We start from the raw sequence: 20,751 nt of genomic DNA, 5'->3' as shown, positions 1-20,751 counted from the left end.
CCACAAGTGAAGCCCAAGAATATTGGAGTAGGTAGTCTATCTCATTTCCAACAGATTTTCCCGACCCAGGAATCGAACTGGGGTCTCCTGCACTGCAGGCAGATTCTTTACCAGCTGAGCTATCAGGGAAGCCCCTGTAGGGCAATGTACATGGGCCTCATCCAATCCATTGAAGGCCTCAATAGAATAAAAACGCAGAGCTTGGGAGAATATCTTCTCTCTGCCAGTCCTCAGCCAGAACATCAGCCTTCTCCTGCCTCCAGACTCCGACTGAAATTCACACCATCAGCTCTCCTAGTTCTCAAACGTGTGAACTTGGACTGAAACTATACCATCAGCTCTTCTGGGTCTCCAGCTTGCTGACTGCACATCTTGGGACTTCTTGGCCTTCTTAACCACATAAGTCAATTCCCTATTATCCATCTATCTATCTATATCTCCTGTTGGTTCTGTTTCTCTAAAGAATCCAGATTAATACAAATGGCTATGGAACTTAACTGCTATGGAAAAAAAAAAAAAAGGTGATTGTAAAATTGTGGACTCATCTGACTTCCTAGAGAGTACATAGGAAGGAAAAAGAAAAGCTATGAACGTATCTTTGCTGCCGGCAATAAAAAAATGTAACAGCAGTATTTACCCTATAAATACCCCCAGCCTCAGCACCCCGCCCCACCAACACACACTCACATGGAAAAACTATACATTTTCAGACACAGGACAACAGGAAGGAAGCCCACAATCCTTGAAAGAAGGGAAAGCAGAAGATGAGCCCTGCAACTGCCCTGGTTTACTGCCCTTGAAGTAGTTTTCAGACTGTGGCACAGGAAGGGGGAATTCAAACAAAGCCCAGTAACATGGTGAATTGAGAAAAAAATAATCAGAGTTAAGTGAAGCAAAGGCAGCAAGAATTTATGGGGCAGGATATCAGAGAGGAGGAAGCAACACAGAGAACTCCGAGAACTGCACAGGGGACCTGAGGAGTCGCTGTTGAGTATTCATCTACACATGAGTAAGAGGAAATTCCCTGGGACCAAGGAAAGAATCAGCAGAAAGCTGCAAAGTGTACAGTTTCCCAAGATCACATATGGCTGGGAACATTTACTATGTTCCCACCAGCCAGAGAGGAAAGATTTACCAGTACATGGTAAAGTCCTCTGGAAGTAATCACAGTAGTACTGGGGTAAATTAGCCTTGGACTAAAGTCTGTTCTGGACCCACTCTAAGTTTAAAAGTTATCCTCAAAGAATCAAACTGATTCCAAATAACTTAATTATATATAACAGGAACTGGCGAACTTATTTTCGTAAAGAATCAGACAGTAAATATTTTAGTCTCTTTTATATGGTTGGACCTCTTGAACTGGGCAATGTGTGGCAAGATATCCATGACAATTAAAACTATTTTCCTAAAACCATTCCCATTTATTGTATAAATAAACTAAGGCTTGGAGAATTTAAGTTAACTTGCTCAAAGTAAATGAAGGTAATAACATAGCCTGCAGTCAAGATCTGACTCCAACTCTCTCAAACTGTGAAATCCATGGTAACAATTCTGTATTACTATCTCCCTTGTAATAAGCCTTTTGCTATCCCAGTCTAACAGACGAATTTCATCACAGCATGAAAGTTGCTCAGTCGTGTCCGACTCTGCAATCCCATGGACTATACAGTCCATGGAATTCTCCTGGCCAGAATACTGGAGTGGGTAGCCATTCCCTTCTCCAGGAGATCTTCCCAACCCAGGGATCAAGCCCAGGTCTCCCACATTGCAGGTAGATTCTTTACCAGCTGAGCCACCAGGGAAGCCCAAGAACACTGCAGTGAGTAGCCTATCCCTTTTCCAGCAAGTCTTCCTGACCCAGGAATCGAACCAGGATCTTCTGCACTGCAGGCAGATTCTTTATCAACTGATGCTATCATCTTAATTGACGCATCCTCTGTCACTATCAACTGCTTGTAATAACAGTGAAAGGCAGTGAGCATTTACTGGGAACCTTTAAATTTATTTTTTTACTTATTTTTTTATACAGCCTTCAAAGTTGTAGCCCTTGCCCATGGGCAGTAAATGGTGACATCAGAAATGGGGGTTGGATTAGTGAGATCCCAAAGCCTAACATCTTTCCACCACAGCACACTGTCTTAACAGCAGCACAAATCACAGGCCTCAGGGTGGTCCAAAATTGAGATAAGAAAAACTATGTCCCAAACCACAGAGAGGGATGAAGGAATGCAAGGGGGAAACTGAATGGCTATCTGGGAGGGGAAAAGCTTCACTGTGAAGTATGATGTATTCTCTGTGCTTCTTGGCTCATTATCATTTCCATTTCCATTAAGGTCCAGTTTAATTCTATCAAATTCACAAAGACATTTTCTACTTCTCCTTGCCCTCTCTAGTCTCCTATATTCTCCAAAGCAATCATGTAATAGCATAGAATACATTATATTGCTATTTCTGAGTGTATATTAATCAGATTACAAGCAGCTTTGAGGACATCTTTTGTATTTTATAGTCTATATTCTAACATGACTGCAGTGTCTGTGTTGATAAAGATCATATTCAAGTACTATACTTTTGAAAAATTAATTAGAATTTTTTAAAAAATAGGTTATCAACTCCAGGTACCTTAATGCCAAAATAGTAAACAAAATAAATGGAGAGAAAAGTCCCAGTGCCACTCTACAGGACTTCTTTACAAAGAGCCACCTTTAAATAATATTTCCAGACTTCCGACACAACTAATTCATTTGCAAAGCACTCGCTTCCGCATTACTTTAAAAAAGGAAGAAAAAAAATGCGGTCAATAATTTCCTGAAATCCATAACAAGCATTACTAAACCAGAAACCAAGAATTCTGACTTCTGGTTGAAGAATGTCCTACTAAACAAGCAAGTCTCCAAGTATACTCTCTGGTCCTCTAGAGATCCCAAAAAGCCTTTCAGGTGATCCAAGAGGGTAAGACTATTTTCATAAAAGTAGTAAGATACCATTCGGCCTTCCACTCAGTCAACTTTTGCACTGATGGTCCAAAAGCAATGATGGGTACTAAAACTAATGATGCCTTAGCACAAATCAAGGCAACTGCACCAAATGTACTAGCAGTCATCAGCACCCTCCCCCCTCCCCCCCACCATGAACTGCAGTAAAAATTAAGGCCAGCCCTGGATGAAGTAGTGAAATTTACTTATTAAATCTTGACCCTTGAGTACACACCTTTTTAAAATTCTGTGTGACAACACAGAAATTACATATACAGCATCTCTGCAGCACACAATTACAATCCTCCAGGGAAAGCACTTGTATAATTATTTGAGCTATCAGCTAACTAGCTGTATTTTTCATGGACCACCATTTTTACTTGAAAGACAAACTTAAGAGACCACACAGAGGACAAACCTGTGGCTGCCAAGGGGGAGAAAGGTAGGGAGGGAAGGAGTGGAAATCTGATTAACAAACTACCATATATAGAACTGATAAACAGCAAGGTCCCACTGTCAAGCACAAGGAACTATATTCAACATCCTGTGACAAACCATAATGGAACAGTGTATATGTATATACACACACACAAACACACACAAATATATCTGAATCACTTTGATGTACAGCAGAAACACAAACATTATAAATCAACTATACTTCAATAACATAAATTTTAAAAATGAAACTACTACTTGTCAAATTTTGGTATAGCATCAAAGAAAACCAACACTTATTTGAAATAACTACTAAAATATTATTGTCTTTTCCTAACTACATGTCTGTGTGAGGCTGGAATTTCCTCATATATTTCAGCCGAAATATTGCAACAGACAGAATGAAAAACTAGTTATGAAAGTCAAGCAATTTTCTATTAGGTCAGACATATAAATGATTTACAAAAGTATAAAACAATGCCACTTTTCTCACTGATTTTTTACTTCAGAAAACACTTTTCATTAAAATGTTATTTATGTTAATAAGTATGAGCTTGATGTTATTTTTAATGAATCAATAAAGTTTTTTTTAAATTTCTCAGTCTTAACTCTAAGTTGATAAATATCAGTAAATATAACCTCCTGTGTAGCTCATCTGGTAAAGAATCCACCTGCAATGCAGGAGACCCCAGTTTAATTGCTGGGTCAGGAAGATCCCCTGGAGAAGGGATAGGCTACCTACTCCAGTATTCTTGGGCTTCCCTGGTGGCTCAGATGGTAAAGAATCTGCCTGCAATGCAGGTGACCTGGATTCGATCCCTGGGGGTTGGGAAGATTCCACCGGAGGAGGGCATGGCAACCCACTTCAGTGTTTTTGCCTAGAGAATCCCCATGGACAGAAGAGCATGGCAGACTACAGGCCATGGGGTCGCAAAGAATTGGACATGCCTGAGCGACTAAGCACAGCACACACATTAGCAAAAGCTGTGTGGCATCCTCAATCATTTTTAAGAGCATAAAAGGCCCCACAGACCAGAAAGTTTGAGAACTACTATGCTGTGTGCTGCGCGTTGTGCTTAGTCACTCAGTCATGTCCGACTCTTTGTGACCAACACTCAGAAGAATATGAAGATAAGTAAACAGTTTATAATCTAAATATTAAAAATGAAAATATACAAGTTTGTGAGAAAAAAATCTCATGTCATGTCTGGTCACACCCAGGGTTAGCATGTAAGGAGATGCTGCTGCTGCTACTGCTAAGTCGCTTCAGTCGTGTCCGACTCCGTGCAACCCCATAGACAGCAGCCCACCAGGCTTCCTCGTCCCCGGGATTCTCCAGGCAAGAACACTGGAGTGGGTTGCCATTTCCTTCTCCAATGCATGAAAGTGAAAAGTGAAAGGGAAGTCACTCAGTTGTGTCCAATTCTTAGCGACCCCATGGACTGCAGCCTACCAGGCTCCTCCATCCATGGGATTTTCCAGGCAAGAATACTGGAGTGGGGTGCCATTGTCTTCTCCAAAGGAGATGACTATCGTTTATTTTGGAGGAAACAGATAAGAGGAAAAGCCAACTCTAGAATAAAATTATAGATTCTCCAGAAAAATTCCCAACTCCCCACAGCCCTCCGTTATAACTACCATTTCCTATCTCTGCTTGGAATTACAAAGAAACAGAAGTGGGTAAAGAGAAAAGAGAAACGTCACAGAAATGAGACAAGCCTCAGGCACATTCTAACCAAAGGGCTGTGTTCGGGTGGAGATAGAAGGTGGTAGTTGACATTGTGATTTATAAGTGAAACATCCCATACATACTGCTGATGACAGAACATATCACCCATAGTCCCAATGGCCATTTTCAACAGAAATTTAAAAATAAATATAATCTTTCCATTATCTGTTTTCACTATGCCCAAGTCTTTTGCTCTTGCAAGCCTTATCAGGACCCAGGGCTGGCTGCATGCACTACCTCACAGGAAGGCTAGAAGGTCCTCTCCATCTCCATGATTCTCTGTTCACACCTCTTCGTATGTTACACTGTGGGCTGACATTTCCTGTCTCTCCCACTGTAAGCTCCTCAGGGATAGAGTTTACATCTTACTCATCTTTTTCCCCTGGAGCACAGCCCAGTACCATTATAGTCATGCTCAGTTTCCCAATGATTTATTTCCCAGAGGCCAAATGTCAATATTTTATAAAATAAATTTCTTCAAGAAGCACAACACAAGTTGTGCACATTTACAAAACAGTAGTTTCATAAACTGAAAACAGAAATATTATCAAATTTAAAATAATTTTTGATTCTTATCTAATTTCAGTTCAGTTCAGTTCAGTCGCTCAGTCTTATCTGACTCTTTGCGACCCCATGAACTGCAGCACGCCAGGCCTACTTGCCCATCACCCACTCCCGGAGTTCACCCAAACTCATGTCCATCGAGTTGGTGATGCCATCCAGCCATCTCATCCTCCATCGTCCCCTTCTCCTCCTGACCCCAATCCCTCCCAGCATCAGAGTCTTTTCCAATGAGTCAACTCTTCGCATGAGGTGGCCAAAGTATTGGAGTTTCAGCTTGAGCATCAGTCCTTCCAAAGAACACCCAGGACTGATCTCCTTGCCTCTCTAAAAATGTTGACCCCATGCAACCCCATGGACTTGCAACCCATGGACTGTAGCTTACCAGGCTCCTCCGTCCATGGGATTTTCTAGGCAAGAGTACCAGAGTAGGTTGCCATTTCCTTCTCCAGGGGATCTTCCCGAGCCAGTGACTGAACCTAGGTCTCCCACACTGCAGGCAGATGCTTTACCTTCTGAGCCACCAGGGAAGCCCAAAAATATTGACCACTTCATCCTAAAGCTCCCCCTTGGCTTCCAGGATGCCATTTCTTCCTGCCTTATTCTTAGCTCTCTGGTCACTCCTTCTCAGTCTTTCTCTGATCACCTTAGGTTATTTCTCCAAAATTCTATTCTCACCCCATACAGTACTCCAATCTCTCTGAAATTCTTTTGGGTTACATTATCTAAATCAGGAACTCTCAACTCCAGCAGAAGTGACATTTCGGACCAGATAATAATTTATTGACTTCCCTAGTGGTTCAGTTGATCAAGAATTTGCCTGCAATGCAGGAGACCCAGATTCAATCCCATCCCCTGGAGAAGGAAATGGTAACCCACTCCAGTATTCTTGCCTGGAGAATTCCATGGACAGAGAAGCCTGGTGGGCTACGGTCCACGGGGTCACAAGAGTCAGACACAACGTAGTGACTAAATCACCACCAATGATTTATTATCATTGTGCTTTGTGCATTACAGGACATGTGCACTGCAGGATATCCAGCAGCATCTCTGGTGTCTGCCCACTAAATTCCCCCCAGTTACGACAATCAAAAACATCTCTAGTCATTTTTGACAGCACATTTTCATATTGGCTCTCCCTCCTTTTATCCTTCCTCAGTCCAGTTTTACTCCCTAATAAGTTATTAGTGTGCAGGGCTCTGCTTTCTGGGGAACCCAGTTTTTCCAAGAAAAGTCTGTGGTTTGTATATTGCAAGGGAGATCCCAAAGCCCATCTAACTGCAAGCTGCTATTTCTGCTTTCTTTTCCTGAACTGAAATACCTCAGTGACAGCAGAATAAAATCAAAACTTACTGTCACTGCTTTCTCACTCACCATGTCTCCACACCTATTACAAATAACAATTTCCAGAATAAACAGTTTCAAATAACGTCTTTATACTAATACATTCACATAATAATCTTTGTCCATGCACTATTTTCGCCTGGCAATGAAGACAGTCTGAGGAAAAGCAGGATGATGCATGCTGAGGTTCCAGTTCCTCTTCTTTTCCCAGGCTGCTCTGTCTCAGAGCAGGGACTGTGAACTCTGTCCTTTCCATCATGGCCCAAATTCAGGCCCCACAATCCTCTACCCCTTATAGCTAACCAGAGCTATACTCAACATTTTAAAGTTAAAATATGAGGCAAGAGTGGCACTGTCCTACCCACTGAAACAATGTGAGCAACCATTTCACTCCATGTAACATAATTCTCAAATGTCAAATTACTAACCATAGAAGTTCTTTCTCTAAAATGGAAAAAAGTGGTGTAAGAATCATTCATCTACAACAGAGACTAATGGCTAAGAAAATACCTTTAAACAGTCTACGTTATTCATTAAAAAATATATATTATGATTGCAAATTAAGTTACTCATATACCCAAAGTAGAAAATAAAGTATGCATCTAATGTTCAAGAAATTTAACAGAAAACTTCTTCTTTTATTCAACTAAGATTGACTGAGCATCTACTATATAACCAAGTGTAAGTGAAACTAAGCCAGAAAGCCTCCGCTCTGTGGATGTGCTACTGTCCGGCAGAGGAGACAGAAAACATTAAGCAGATGACTTACCCTTGCCACTGCAGTAAGGAGAGTAAGGAGGGGGAGCAGGAGTCACAGGAGAAGAATCATTAAAATTGAGACCTGACAGTAGAAATCAGTTGTGGAGGAGGGGTGGAAGACACTAGAAATGTAAGGTGTCTCAGGCAGAGAGAATATACTGTGTGAGGGTCCTCAGCACTTCTGTGCTGGCATTTTTGAGAAACAGAGGCCACTGAGACTGGTATTCACCGAATAACAGAGCAAGGTTATTGGAATTGAGGCAGTGGAAGTAAATAGAAGGCAGAGACCAAATCATAGAAGTGTTTATAACACTGATAATGTTACAAATGGTAATATAGGTAGCAATAACAATTTAAAATATAATAAGCTCTGTCACTTTTTGTGACACAAAAATATACTTTTTGGCTATAAATCATAACAACTTGTATACTAGTGAAGTTTCCAAACTGAACAACAGAGGAAGTTTACAGCTAAGCTTACTAAGTCTCCCAAATAAACCTCACTGTTCTATTTTCTCCCAGTTCTGTAATGATTGCTCTTTTACAGAGCAAGTTGATTCACTGGGTTGAGACCATAGACACACTGAAGAAACCCTATACTGTTCAGCCTAGTACAATTAATACTGTCAAAATATATACCTATTTTTTCCCTTTTGTAACGGTGGTAAAACATTTATAACATAAAATTTACCATCTTCATCATTAAGTGTACAATAGAGTGATATTAAATATAATGTTGTCCAACCATCACTACCATCCCTCTCCATAATTCTTTTCATCTTAGGAAACTGAAACTCTATCTCTACCAAACAATAATTCCCCATTTCCCTACCCCCAGCTCCTGGAAACTACCATTCTACCTTCTGTCCTTATAAAACTGACTACTCTAAGTAACTTATGTAAGGGGAACCATACACTATTTCTCTTTTTATGACTGGTTTTACTTCATTTAGCATAACATCCTCATGATTCATCCATGTTTCAGGTTATGTCAGAATTATCTCTTTCAGTTCAGTTCAGTTGCTCAGTCGTGTCCGACTCTTTGCGACCCCATGAATCGCAGCACGCCAGGCCTCCCTGACCATCACCATCTCCCAGAGTTCACTCAGACTCACGTCCATCGAGTCAGTGATGCCATCCAGCCATCTCATCCTCGGTCGTCCCCTTCTCCTCCTGCCCCCAATTCCTCCCAGCATCACAGTCTTTTCCAATGAGTCAACTCTTCGAATGAGGTGGCCAAAGTACTGGAGCTTCAGCTTTAGCATCATTCCTTCCAAAGAAATCCCAGGGTTGATCTCCTTCAGAATGGACTGGTTGGATCTCCTTGCAGTCCAAGGGACTCTCAAGAGTCTTCTTCAACACCACAGTTCAAAAGCATCAATTCTTCGGCGCGCAGCCTTCTTCACAGTCCAACTCTCACATCCATACATGACCACAGGAAAAACCAGAAGGCTAATACTACATTGTATGTATACACCACATTTAAATTCATTCACTGATGGACACGTGGGTAGCTTCTGCATTTTACCTACTGTGGATAACGCTATGAACATGGGTATACAAAATCTATCCAATCTTAAAGAACAAGATGGCATTTCAATGCAGTACCCTGTATAGATGCATGCCACATAGACAAAATCTAGAGTGGAAGTGCAGAAAGAAAATGAAAAAGATGCTCATTTCATTATTTTTGTGTGTGTGTGTGAAAGTCGGTCAGTCATGTCCAACTCTTTTGCAACCCCATGAATTATACAGTGCATGGAATTCTCCAGGCCAGAATACTAAAGTGGGTACCTTCTCCAAGGGATCTTCCCAACCCAGAGATCAAACCCAGGTCTCCCACATTGCAAGTGGATTCTTAACCAGCTGAGCCACTAGGGATAACATGTCTAATTTCTCTTCTCTCTTGCTAGCCTGCAAATCCAGACCATCAAAACTTTTCATGCCTCTTAGTATAATTTCATTATTAATGGCCTCTTGCCTTTTGCCCTGGAGTCCCCAATTCATGGATGAATTATTTCCCTTATCTTCCACTTCAAAACTCATTTTACGTTCTGCTTTCACCAAACTCTTTTTCCATCTTAAACGCTTTACTTTCTGTTAGGTCAAAAAGAAAAAAAAAGGAGGAGTGGGGAGCATATGTTTTGTTAAAATATTCCTCAAAGGTTTCTAAAGTAATCACTGAATTATTAAAGTAACTATGAATCAGCAATAATGTGTTCTGTTTTAAAAAGCAAAAATTCAGAGAATACATACATAAAAACTAGAGTATTACAAACAAAATTGCAAGCTATCCCTCCACAATACCTAATAATAGTTTCTTTTAATTTTTCTCATTTCAGAGAAGATACTGAAAATGTCCTGATAATGTTGAGAAATACTAAAAATGATCAAAGATTAGGAAATAAGGGGGGGGGGGGAATCACATTTTTTTCCAGTCTGGGGTTAGACTAGAAAAGAGAATATGAACTGAGGTAGAAATTAGTAGGGAGCCAGTGTAGAACTCTGAGACCTCAGTCTTGTCTTCAGTAAACATCCCACTCCATTGTCCTGAATTCCTGGAATGTGTCTTTAGTCTGATAAATTATCAGCACTCAGATCCAGGGAAGGGAGTAATTAACTTCTGTTACATATTAAGTTCAGTTCAGTTGCTCAGTCCTGTCCGACTCTTTGGGACCCCAAGAACGGCAGCACGCCAGGCCTCCCTGTCCATCACTAACTGCTGGAGTTTACTCAAACTCATGTCCATTGAGTCAGTGATGCTATCCAACCGTCTCATCCTCTGTCACCCCCTTCTCCTCCCACCTTCAATCTTTCCCAGCATCAGGGTCTTTTCAAATGAGTCAGTTCTTCGCATCAGGTGGACAAAGTACTGGAGTTTCAGCTTCAACATCAGTCCTTCCAATGAATATTCAGGACTGATTTAATTTAGGATGGACTGGTTGGATCTCCTTGCAGCCCAAGGGACTCTCAAGAGGCTTCTCCAACACCACAGTTCAAAATCATCAATTCTTCAGTGCTTAGTTTTCTTTATAATCCAACTCTCACATCCATACATGACTACTGGAAAAACCATAGCTTCAAGTCCCCTGACTTCAGCCCTAACTCTTTCTGAGCACCATTCTTCTCCATGGTGAAATAGATATGAGTAAGTAAAGTAAATGTCACTCAGTCATGTCCGACTCTTTGCGACCCCATGGACTGTAGCCTTCCTTCATCTGTGGGATTTTCCAGGCAAGAATACTGGAGTGGGTTGTCATTTCCTTCTCCAGATCTTCCCAACCCAGGGATCGAACCCAGGTCTCCCACATTGTAGGCAGACAGTTTACCGTCTGAGCCACCGGGGAAGTCTGAGAATCGCATTATTTAGGAGTGCACATGCCTCAATGGGGGCATCCCAGCTGCCTTAAACTGCCTGTGGCCTCAGCATCGATTCTGGATCAGGAAAATCCCCTGGAGAAAGGAAATGGCAACCTACTCCAGTATTCTTGCCTGGAGAATCCCATGGACAGAGGAGCCTGGCAGGCTACAGCTCATGGGGTCGCAAGAGGTGGACACAACTTAGCTACTGAACTACCACTGGTATTCTTGCCTGGAGAAATCCATGGAGAGAGGAGCCTGAAGGGCTAGAGTCCACAGCATCACAAAAAGTCAGATATGAACAAGTGCCTGACTATGCACACACAGCTACTAAAATACACTTGTTTGTTCTGTAGATAAATAAAGCATTCTTCATCGATTTTATGTGCTACAGCCTTTGGCTAAGATGGTTTGCAGCAGAACAAGTAGAACTCCAAAAAAGAGGCTGCCTATTCTCCAGCTCAGAACTGGCAAAGAAAAAAGGAAAAGAGTTTTACCATACTAAAAAAAGTATTTAGTTCAGATTATTCAATGACCTGTGTAAGAAACAATAAGCCAAGTGAAGGGTGGACTTTTGTCTTGATAAAGTAGGGTGATAGGATTCTTTAAAGAACACAAATCTTATCTCTGAGATATTTTAAAGATAAAAGTGCCTAAAGCCAGAGTAAATCAAAATAAGATTCACAGATTAACAAGAATCACAAGGCTTCCCTGGTGGCTCAGGGAAAGCATCTGCCTACAATACGGGAGATCCAGGTTCAATCCCTGGGTAGGGAAGATCCTCTGGAGAAGGAAATGGCAACCCACTCCAGTACTCTTGCCTGGAAAATCCCATGGATGGAGGAGTCTGGTAGGCTACAGTCTATGGGGTCGCAAAGAGTCGGACTTGACTGAGAGACTTTACTTCATTTCTTCAAGATTCAATTAATAAGATTTCAAGATTCCTTCAACTCCTGATTCACACTTTGCCTTAATATTCTGGGCTTCCCTGGTGGCTCAGTGGTAAGAATTCACCTGCCAATGCAGGAGACGTGGGTCCATCCCAGGGTAGGGAAGATCCCTTGGAGAAGGAAATGGCAATTTACTTCAGTATTCTTGCCTAGGAAATCCCACGGACAGAGGAGCCTAGCAGGCTACACAGCCCATGGGGTCACAAAAGAGTTGGACACAACTCAGTGACTAAACAACAACAATTTAATATTGTAGGTATAAAACAGATTGTAAACAAAATCCAGGAAGTCAGCAAGAAAAAAGTCATTTCTATAACATTTTGATTATGCTATACATCCCAGAACCACCCTTTCCAAAGATAATCAGAGGAACTCTAGCATCAGATGAAACCCAAGAGTCCACAAGACAATGACCAGAAGAAGCAAATTATAAATGAGAAGCTCTCAGAGCTTTAACTCCTGCATCAGAATTTAATCATTCCAGTCAGTAACTTCAGTAACACCCCTAACTCTCTGCCTTGGAAGAAAAAAGGTAATTTCAGAAATAAGTAGAATTCACTCTCATTCTTTATGCACTTAAATTACCTTAAGAAAATTTAGTCACTTCTTGATAGTTCTTACTGGAGATGACTGCTATTATAAAAAGTCATTTGCCAAGCTGATTTTCCACATTTTCTCTGTCTCTTCTGTACACACGTTCATTTCATAAGCTTGGAAAATGCTTATTAAGATAGAGAGAGCAGAATATTGTGACATGAGTGGAAAATCTATCCCCCAACAAAAAAACAGTGAATCCTACTTAAAAAAAAAAAGTCTCATAGTTAATCATTATTAATAAGCACTGTGTCATCCTCAATAAAATTACTTGACATTGTAATTTTAGTAACCTCTCTCCACAGGTCTTAAAATTTTTCCTACTTTATTAGTTAAATATACTATAAGACACTCTGCAGTAAAACTAAGTAATGCAAATTCACAACTGTGATAAAGTGTGAATTCATCAGCATAAAACTGTGAAAAAAGGCAGATTTCTACCAATAAAAGTTAGTTGAGAAAGCTTAGTGAAAATCCTCAACAATAAAGAGTATTACATTAGTGAATTAACAGCACATTTCTGTGTGCAACTACCATGTAATATTTTCTTACAATTTCAACTGAAAATCTTCTTAGTCAATAATTTCTAGGAGTATAGTTTGGCTATACTGTAATATGAAATCTGCATGTTATGTTATTTACAAACTTTAAAAAGAGAAAAATGACTGGTATTTGTTCTTTAGACAAAAAAAAAAAAAGCTTAACTCATGCTAAGATGATAATTTCTCAAACTACACATGGATTTTATTCTAAATTCCATTAGGTTCCCAAAGCAACTGGTCATTTGCAGCCATTATAATGTCAACCTGGTGAGGTTTTTTGTACAATACTCTCTCTACAAACTGGCTAGACTTTCTATTACCATAATTTTGCATACTGCATACCAACACAGAAAATCACTATTGTCATTTTAAGCTGATAGAAACATTTTCAGCCTAAGAAATCCAAAACTATTATAAACAAATTTTTCCTCAATTACTAAATTCACTTCTCTAGAAACAAATGTAAAATTTCCCTTGGTGATCAAGACTATAAAATATCATAAGAAGTATGGTTTTTCTATAATCTCCTCAAAAAGAAAAAAAATAAGAGAATGAATCTGCCAACTTTAACATGGAGTTTTAAAATTAACAAATTGATCAAAACTACATTACCATATGTCTGCTAAAATAATGAACAGAAAAAGACGATCCCAAAGTCCATTCCCTCTATGGTTGTGTAGCTAAGTCCAAGAACAGGGGAAACATTTATAAAGCTAAGATTCTGCTCACAGTTCTATCTCCCCAAAATCTGAACCGCTGAAAACAAATCTTTTTTCTTACTGTTAATAAGATAATTTCATGCTGCACTGTGCTTTATTTAATAAGCAGGAATGCAGGATAAATTAAAATGACAAAAACATAGAAAAGTCAAAATGATGCCAATTAGTACAATGGTAGCAGATTAAACCAATTTATAAGATGGGCTTTCAAGAATCCACACTCTTCTAAGTGAATGCCTTAATCGTTTGGTTTATTTCTTACGGGACTTGAGATCTGCTTGTCAACACACATTCTTTTCAGGCTTTCCAAGATTTCCAGTAGCTTCATTTTTACCAGAAAGTCTATTTAATGGCAGCCAATTTGCAAACATCAAATTTAAGAGTACAGCTTCAGGAAAACAAGAAGAAAGAAATTAAAGTTCACTTCAAGTATTTATACTGGCATAGGCTGAACAGACTACTCAAGAAAAAACTGCCACCAAGGGCTTCATTTTGCCATCACTCACGTGCTACGAGCCCTAGTGTTCGTGCTCCTTTAATCAAGAGACAGACGTCAAGAGTCATTTAAAGCACACAAATTCATTACTTCTTTGTGTAAGTTTGACATTTTGGCTCATGGCACATATTTGTAAACTAAGTATGCATTCCACTAAAAGGGCAAAGAACAAAGAAACTAGAATAAATTAACTTTCTTTTAAGTTTATATTTTCACAAAACAAGAAAACAGCTTAAGTGGGTGCTTGTAACGTAGGACGGCTACGGTCACTGTTACCATCACTAGAGCCTTAAATTCCTTCAAAGTAATAGGAAGAATCCTTACTACCTGATAAGCGGTCAGTTACTCAGAACTTAACGCTGTAACTGATTTCAGTAACTACAGCACAAACAAAACCACCCTGGTGGTGGTTTAGTCGCTAAACTGTGTCCAACTCTTGGACCCCACGGACTGCAGCCTGCCAGGCTCCTCTGTCCACGGGATTCTCCAGGCAAGAATATTGGAGTCAGTTGCCGTTTCCTTCTCCAGGGGAGCTTTCTGACCCAGGAATTGAACCTGGGTCTCCAGCATTGCAGGCAGATTCTTTAATGACTGAGCTATGAGGGAAGCCCATCTCAGCACAAACAAAGGCACCTTAAATAGCAGATAATGTCTTACTACCTAACATTTAATCACAACGACAAAAATAACACCTTCTGTTATGTACACAGGAAATTCAATAAAAACCCTTCAGTAAATACAGGCATTTTGTCCTAGATTCATGGAAAATAAAAGGTCCAATAAGAAATAAAATAAATTATTCAATTTCATATGCTTACTATAGTCACAAATAAATTTTAATAGTGTCTTCACTCAAAACTATTTTTCAAGGAAAGTTACCAGTTGTTTCAATTTTTCTTTTTTTGAGCATAGAATTTCCTTGTTCTTAAAGCTTTATATTTCATAGTTTTGTAAGAAAATATAATAACAACAGCTATAAATATTAAAGATTTATTCAAAAAATTACTCTGTCCTATTATTGAAGGCAACGAAGGCTGGGGAGAGAAATTAATTTTTTCAAAAACAATTTAAAATAAATAGAACAAAAATCTGATCAGAGAAAATAATTTTCAGCTCTTCTAACAAATATATTAGATACTTTCTATTCAAATACCCCCATACAGCCACACATTTTATATACAAAGACGATGATGAGCTAAACTTGACCATGTACAAAGTGCCAAGCACTGTGTTTCATATGCACTACACTTAGAGCAATTTTGTAGTTAAGCAATTACACATAGCAATTCTATCTGGTAAGTACAATTGTTTAACCCTATTTTACACATGGGGGCATTGAGGCACAATGAGGTTGAACAAGTCATTCAAAGCTACACCGTTAATCAGTGACAGAGTCAGAATTCAAACCCAGACAGTCTGGCTCCATACCTTATATTGCAGTGTGCATAAGGTATACATGGTATGTGGCACAATGCCTGACACCCAGCAGGTACTAAATAAAAGTGTAACTATATTGTCATACTCTTTATCTCTTCTTTACTTACTCTGTGATAATTCTGGATTGCCTTTCAGATTCATCATCTTTGGAATTGAAGGGCCATACACATCCACATCTAACAAACCAACAGCCTTTGACTGTAAGAAAACAGAGTTTACCATAAGATTTCCCCACTCTTCATCAAAGATAAAGTGCACAGCAACAGTAAGTCTAACTACAGAGAAGCTAATTCGTAAAATATTTCAAAATCATAACCTAAACTTTTAAAGCAAACATAAGGTAAAAGAACATAAACTGCTCAGTGTAAATATTTTTTGTCGGTTTACTAATCTCTTCCAGATAACTGACCAAAGAAATCCACTGCACACACTTTAAACACTGTGGTTCAGATCTCCCATACAGTCACAAACAGACTAAGATTTTTTGATCTGAGAACTAACAAATTACATGCACACAATGTTAAAATAATGGTTTACAACAGCAAACATAACCCCAGGAAGATGGAGCATTAACTTTTGGAAAGACTGTCTAACACACCGAAGAATACAAAATGAGGGGAGAAAATCATGGAAACAAGACCATAATTAAAGCAAGTGAGGAATTCTGATGCAAATCTGGCATGCAAATGCTAATGAGGATAGTGGCAGACATAATACAGAGGCAAGCTCTTATGTGCAAGTCACGGTAGAACACCCAAAGTCTTTCAGAGGATTCATAAACAACCAAAACCGATTTCTTTGATGATTTATGCAGCTGCCCAAGAGCAGAATATCTGATCGGTCTCTTCACTAGCTGACAGTTAATCAGCAGATTAACAAAAAAAGACAAACAAAATTCACTATCTCTAAATAGGTCTTTTTTTCTTCTCCCCCTACCACCTCCCTGCTCTTTCTCCTTTCACAGATTAAATCAATTTGTTACTGGTTTTTCTCATATACAAGCAAACAGAATGCTAATACTAACACGTGCTTTTGAGTTCTGTTTCCCCAGGACATACAACTCACCCAGTTCTCTCCCTGTATGCTGGCAAGATAAAATTCTTTAAACTCTCAAAACTTTTTAACACTAAACAATCTCTCATTTTCTGTTATCTACCTATTTCCAGACACAAAATTACTTTTTAAACCTGTCTGGTTCTTATAAATTGACAAAATAAGGTACATTCAAATTTATGGCCCTAACTTTGACTCAAATGGCAGTTGTAAGAAAATTATTTAATATCCCTCTGTGACTCACAGAAGCTAAGGGACTCGAGATTACTATCTATCTCTCAGTTTACTGTAAAATAAATGAAAAAGGAAGAAGAATACATTACCTTTAATAGAATGGTGATATATAAAAACTGGGTTTAACACTTTAAAAAATCATTTTGAATGTTAGTTTCTAGCTTTCTCGTCAAAAGTAGGTATAAGACCACCTTACACGGTTCCTATGAGGAGTCAATGAGAACTGTAAATAAAATCCTTAGCAGAGTGCCAGGACCCAGAAGGAATTCAAGTGGTAGGGAGATATAATCAGAAAAGTCTAGATGTTTCTTTGGGTGATTTAGGATGGCATGTGTTTAGAGACTCTGATTTCTCCACAGAGCTGGCTGTGGAAGCCTAGTTTATCCAGGTTCTTAATGTAACATTTCTGATTAACCTTCTTCCGTCCTTCCCTCTCCTCCCTCCTTCCCTCTGTCCCTCTCTCACTTTCCTCTCTTCCTACTGGTCTTCATACCTTTCTCTCCTCTGTTTCCTTTTGTATGTAAGCACTGGCTGGATGGCATCACTGACTCGATGGACATGAGTTTGAGTAAACTCTGGGAGTTGGTGATGGACAGGGAGGCCTGGCATGCTGCAATTCATGGGGTTGTGCAAAGAGTCGGACACGACTGAGCGACTGAACCAAACTGGAGCACTGGTACTAAATTCAGGTCAGTCAGTAGCTTTAAAAAGGTAGAACATTCAACAAGAAATTCTGACTCAATTTAACTCCTTTTTAAACCACAAACAAAAGAATTCAGTTGAATTGAAAACAGGAGTGAATTCACTATGGATAAAAAGATTTTCAAACCTAACAAATCTGGATAACTGTTAACTATTATCTATGGGTCTGCTAATATTATAACTATCACCTCTTTTCCATATCTTTTCCGTGACACCTGCAAAACTAAATGCTACCATAAAATAATAATAATGCCAATTAAAACAAAAAACATTCTAAGATTCTTTGTCCTTGCTCTCATTTATATTAACATTGGTTTTAAAGTAACTGGAAAGGGTTAGGTCCCAGGTTTCAAATTAATCTTCTAAAAATACTTGTCAAGTAAAAGAACTTAGTTTTCTAAGTTTATGTTTTCAAGAAACAAGAAAACAACGAAGTGGGTGCTTGCAATGTAAGATTGCCAGCTCAATTTTATCATCACTAGATCTTTAAGTTTCCTTCAAAATGTCAGGGAGAATCTATTTATCATCTATCTGTCCTATCTTCTAGAAGAAAACTATGCTTGTCTACAAGTGAGCCCTTGGCATCATGGGTTAAAACAAAACTGAAAACCTGCTCTAAAATGTGCTGTGGTAAGAATGGATTTTGCATATATACCTAGATAGCTGCTAGTACACATTATCACATAAGAATAAAGAGGGTAGGGAGGGAGATCACAAGAAGTTAATTTCTTCTGCTTCCTAGAGGATAGAACTAAGAATAATAGAAAATCCTCTACAAGTCTCTACTGACTGACTAAATTTAGTACTAATTTAAATTTAGTACTAAATTTAGTACTAATGCTTACATGTATCAAAAAGGAAACAGGGAAGCCAAGGTATTGAGACAGGAAGGAAGAGGGCAGGACATAACTGTTCAAAGAATGACACCACCATGAAAAACAAGAGGATAAGACCAAAACAGGTTAGAACCTACTAGGCTCAAGATGGAGGAAGATTCAACTTCCAGCAGACCTTGAGCCACACTATATGCTCACTGTAATACATCTGCATATGCTAAATATACACCCACAGGTGCCATGACAGTTCGGAAGCCAATTATAAAAGGCCCAAAAGTAGGTGGTGCCCCATCTCCTGAAAATCCCCACTCCTTCTCTAAGATGGTCAGACTATCCCTGCTACTCCTGGTTTGTTGTTTAGTTGCTAAATCCTCTCCAACCAACTCTTTGCAACCACAAGGACTACAGCCCGCGAGGCTCCTCTGTCAGTGGGATTTTCCATGCAAGAATACTGGAGTGGGTTGCCATTTCCTTCTCCAGGGGACCTTCCTGAGCCAGGGGTCAAACCCCCATCTCCTGCATTGGTGGGCGGATTCTCTACCTCTGAGTCACCATAGAATCCCATAAAGACTAAATTTGCAGACCACCAACCATCTGACATAGCCAAGCTCCGCTCTCACTTTCAAAAGGACTCCATGCCCTGGGGTCACCTCTTACCTTCTAAAAAGAGTATGAGTGTGTGTATGTGTGTGTATTAGTAGATCAGTCATGTCAGACTCTTTGCGATCTCATGGACAGTAGCCCACCAGACTCCTCTGTCCATGGATTCTCCAGGGGAGTAGGTAGCCATTCCCTTCTCCAGGGGATCTTCCCAACCCAGGGATCGAACCTGGATCTCCTGCATTGCAGGCAGATTCTTTACCATCTGAGACACCAGAGAAGCCCCTCAAAAGAGTGTGTCTCTCTAAATAAACCGGCTTTCATTTTACTATGGCTAGCACTTGAACTCTTTCCTACACAAGGCCAAGGATCCTCACTTGGCAGCCCATCCCAGGTACTCAGTCAAGACCTGGGACATGACCATCCTCTCATACCCCATATTTCCTGCAATATACAATGGTCACTAGAAGGAGAGAAAAGAAAAAGAGGGGCACAGGGAAGCAGGAAGGAAGGATGGAGGAAAGTTAATCAACAATGTTGTATTAAGAACCTATATAAACGAGGCTTCCACAGCCAGCTCTGTGGACAAATCAGAATCTCTAAAAACATGCCATCCTAAATCACCCAAAGAAACACCTAGACTTTCCCTAATTATATCTCCGCACCACCTGAATTCCTGCTGGGTGCCAGGCACTTTAAGGATTTTATTTACAGTTCTCATCGACTCCTCATAGCAACCGTGTACAGTGGTATTATGCCTACTTTTGATGAGGAAGGTAGAAACTAACACTCCAAATGATTTTTTTTAACTACTCCTCCTTAGAATGAAGCAGAATGTAAAATTAAACACAAAAATACCAATCACATAAAACTCCACCATAACTTGAACATGACTTATTTACAGAAGACTTAGATTAAAAAACAAGAGTCGGCATGATTCTACCGACAAGGCCAAATAATAGAAAATATTTTAAGCCTTGTGGATCATTTGATCTGATAGTATTGAACAGTGCCACTGTAGCACCAAAGCAACTATCAGTTCAGTTCAGTTCAGTCACTCAGTCGTGTCCGACTCTTTGAGACCCCATGAATCGCAGCACGCCAGGCCTCCCTGTCCATCACCAACTCCTGGAGTTCACTCAGACTCACGTCCATCGAGTCCATGATGCCATCCAGCCATCTCATCCTCTGTCGTCCCCTTCTCCTCCTGCCCCCAATCCCTCCCAGCATCAAAGTCTTTTCCAGTGAGTCAACTCTTCGCATGAGGTGGCCAAAGTACTGGAGTTTCAGCTTTAGCATCATTCCTTCCAAAGAAATCCCAGGGCTGATCTCCTTCAGAATGGACTGGTTGGATCTCCTTGCAGTCCAAGGGACTCTCAAGAGTCTTCTCCAACACCACAGTTCAAAAGCATCAATTCTTCG

General features: G+C 39.8%; 1 protein-coding gene across 1 annotated transcript in view; it reads right to left on the bottom strand.

Annotated features, from left to right (window-relative positions):
- The window catches only part of NUBPL (NUBP iron-sulfur cluster assembly factor, mitochondrial), a 229,892-nt gene that overhangs the window by 161,214 nt on the left and 47,927 nt on the right, over positions 1 to 20,751 (bottom strand). The window contains exon 4 of the mRNA XM_004017882.5: positions 16,012 to 16,102. Within this exon, the coding sequence (XP_004017931.4) occupies positions 16,012 to 16,102 (91 nt within the window). The remainder of the gene's footprint in view (positions 1 to 16,011; positions 16,103 to 20,751) is intronic.

This window comes from Ovis aries, chromosome 18 (assembly GCF_016772045.2).
Source record: "Ovis aries strain OAR_USU_Benz2616 breed Rambouillet chromosome 18, ARS-UI_Ramb_v3.0, whole genome shotgun sequence".
NCBI classification, from domain to species: domain Eukaryota; kingdom Metazoa; phylum Chordata; class Mammalia; order Artiodactyla; family Bovidae; genus Ovis; species Ovis aries.
This window is presented reverse-complemented; position numbering and strand designations above follow the sequence as displayed.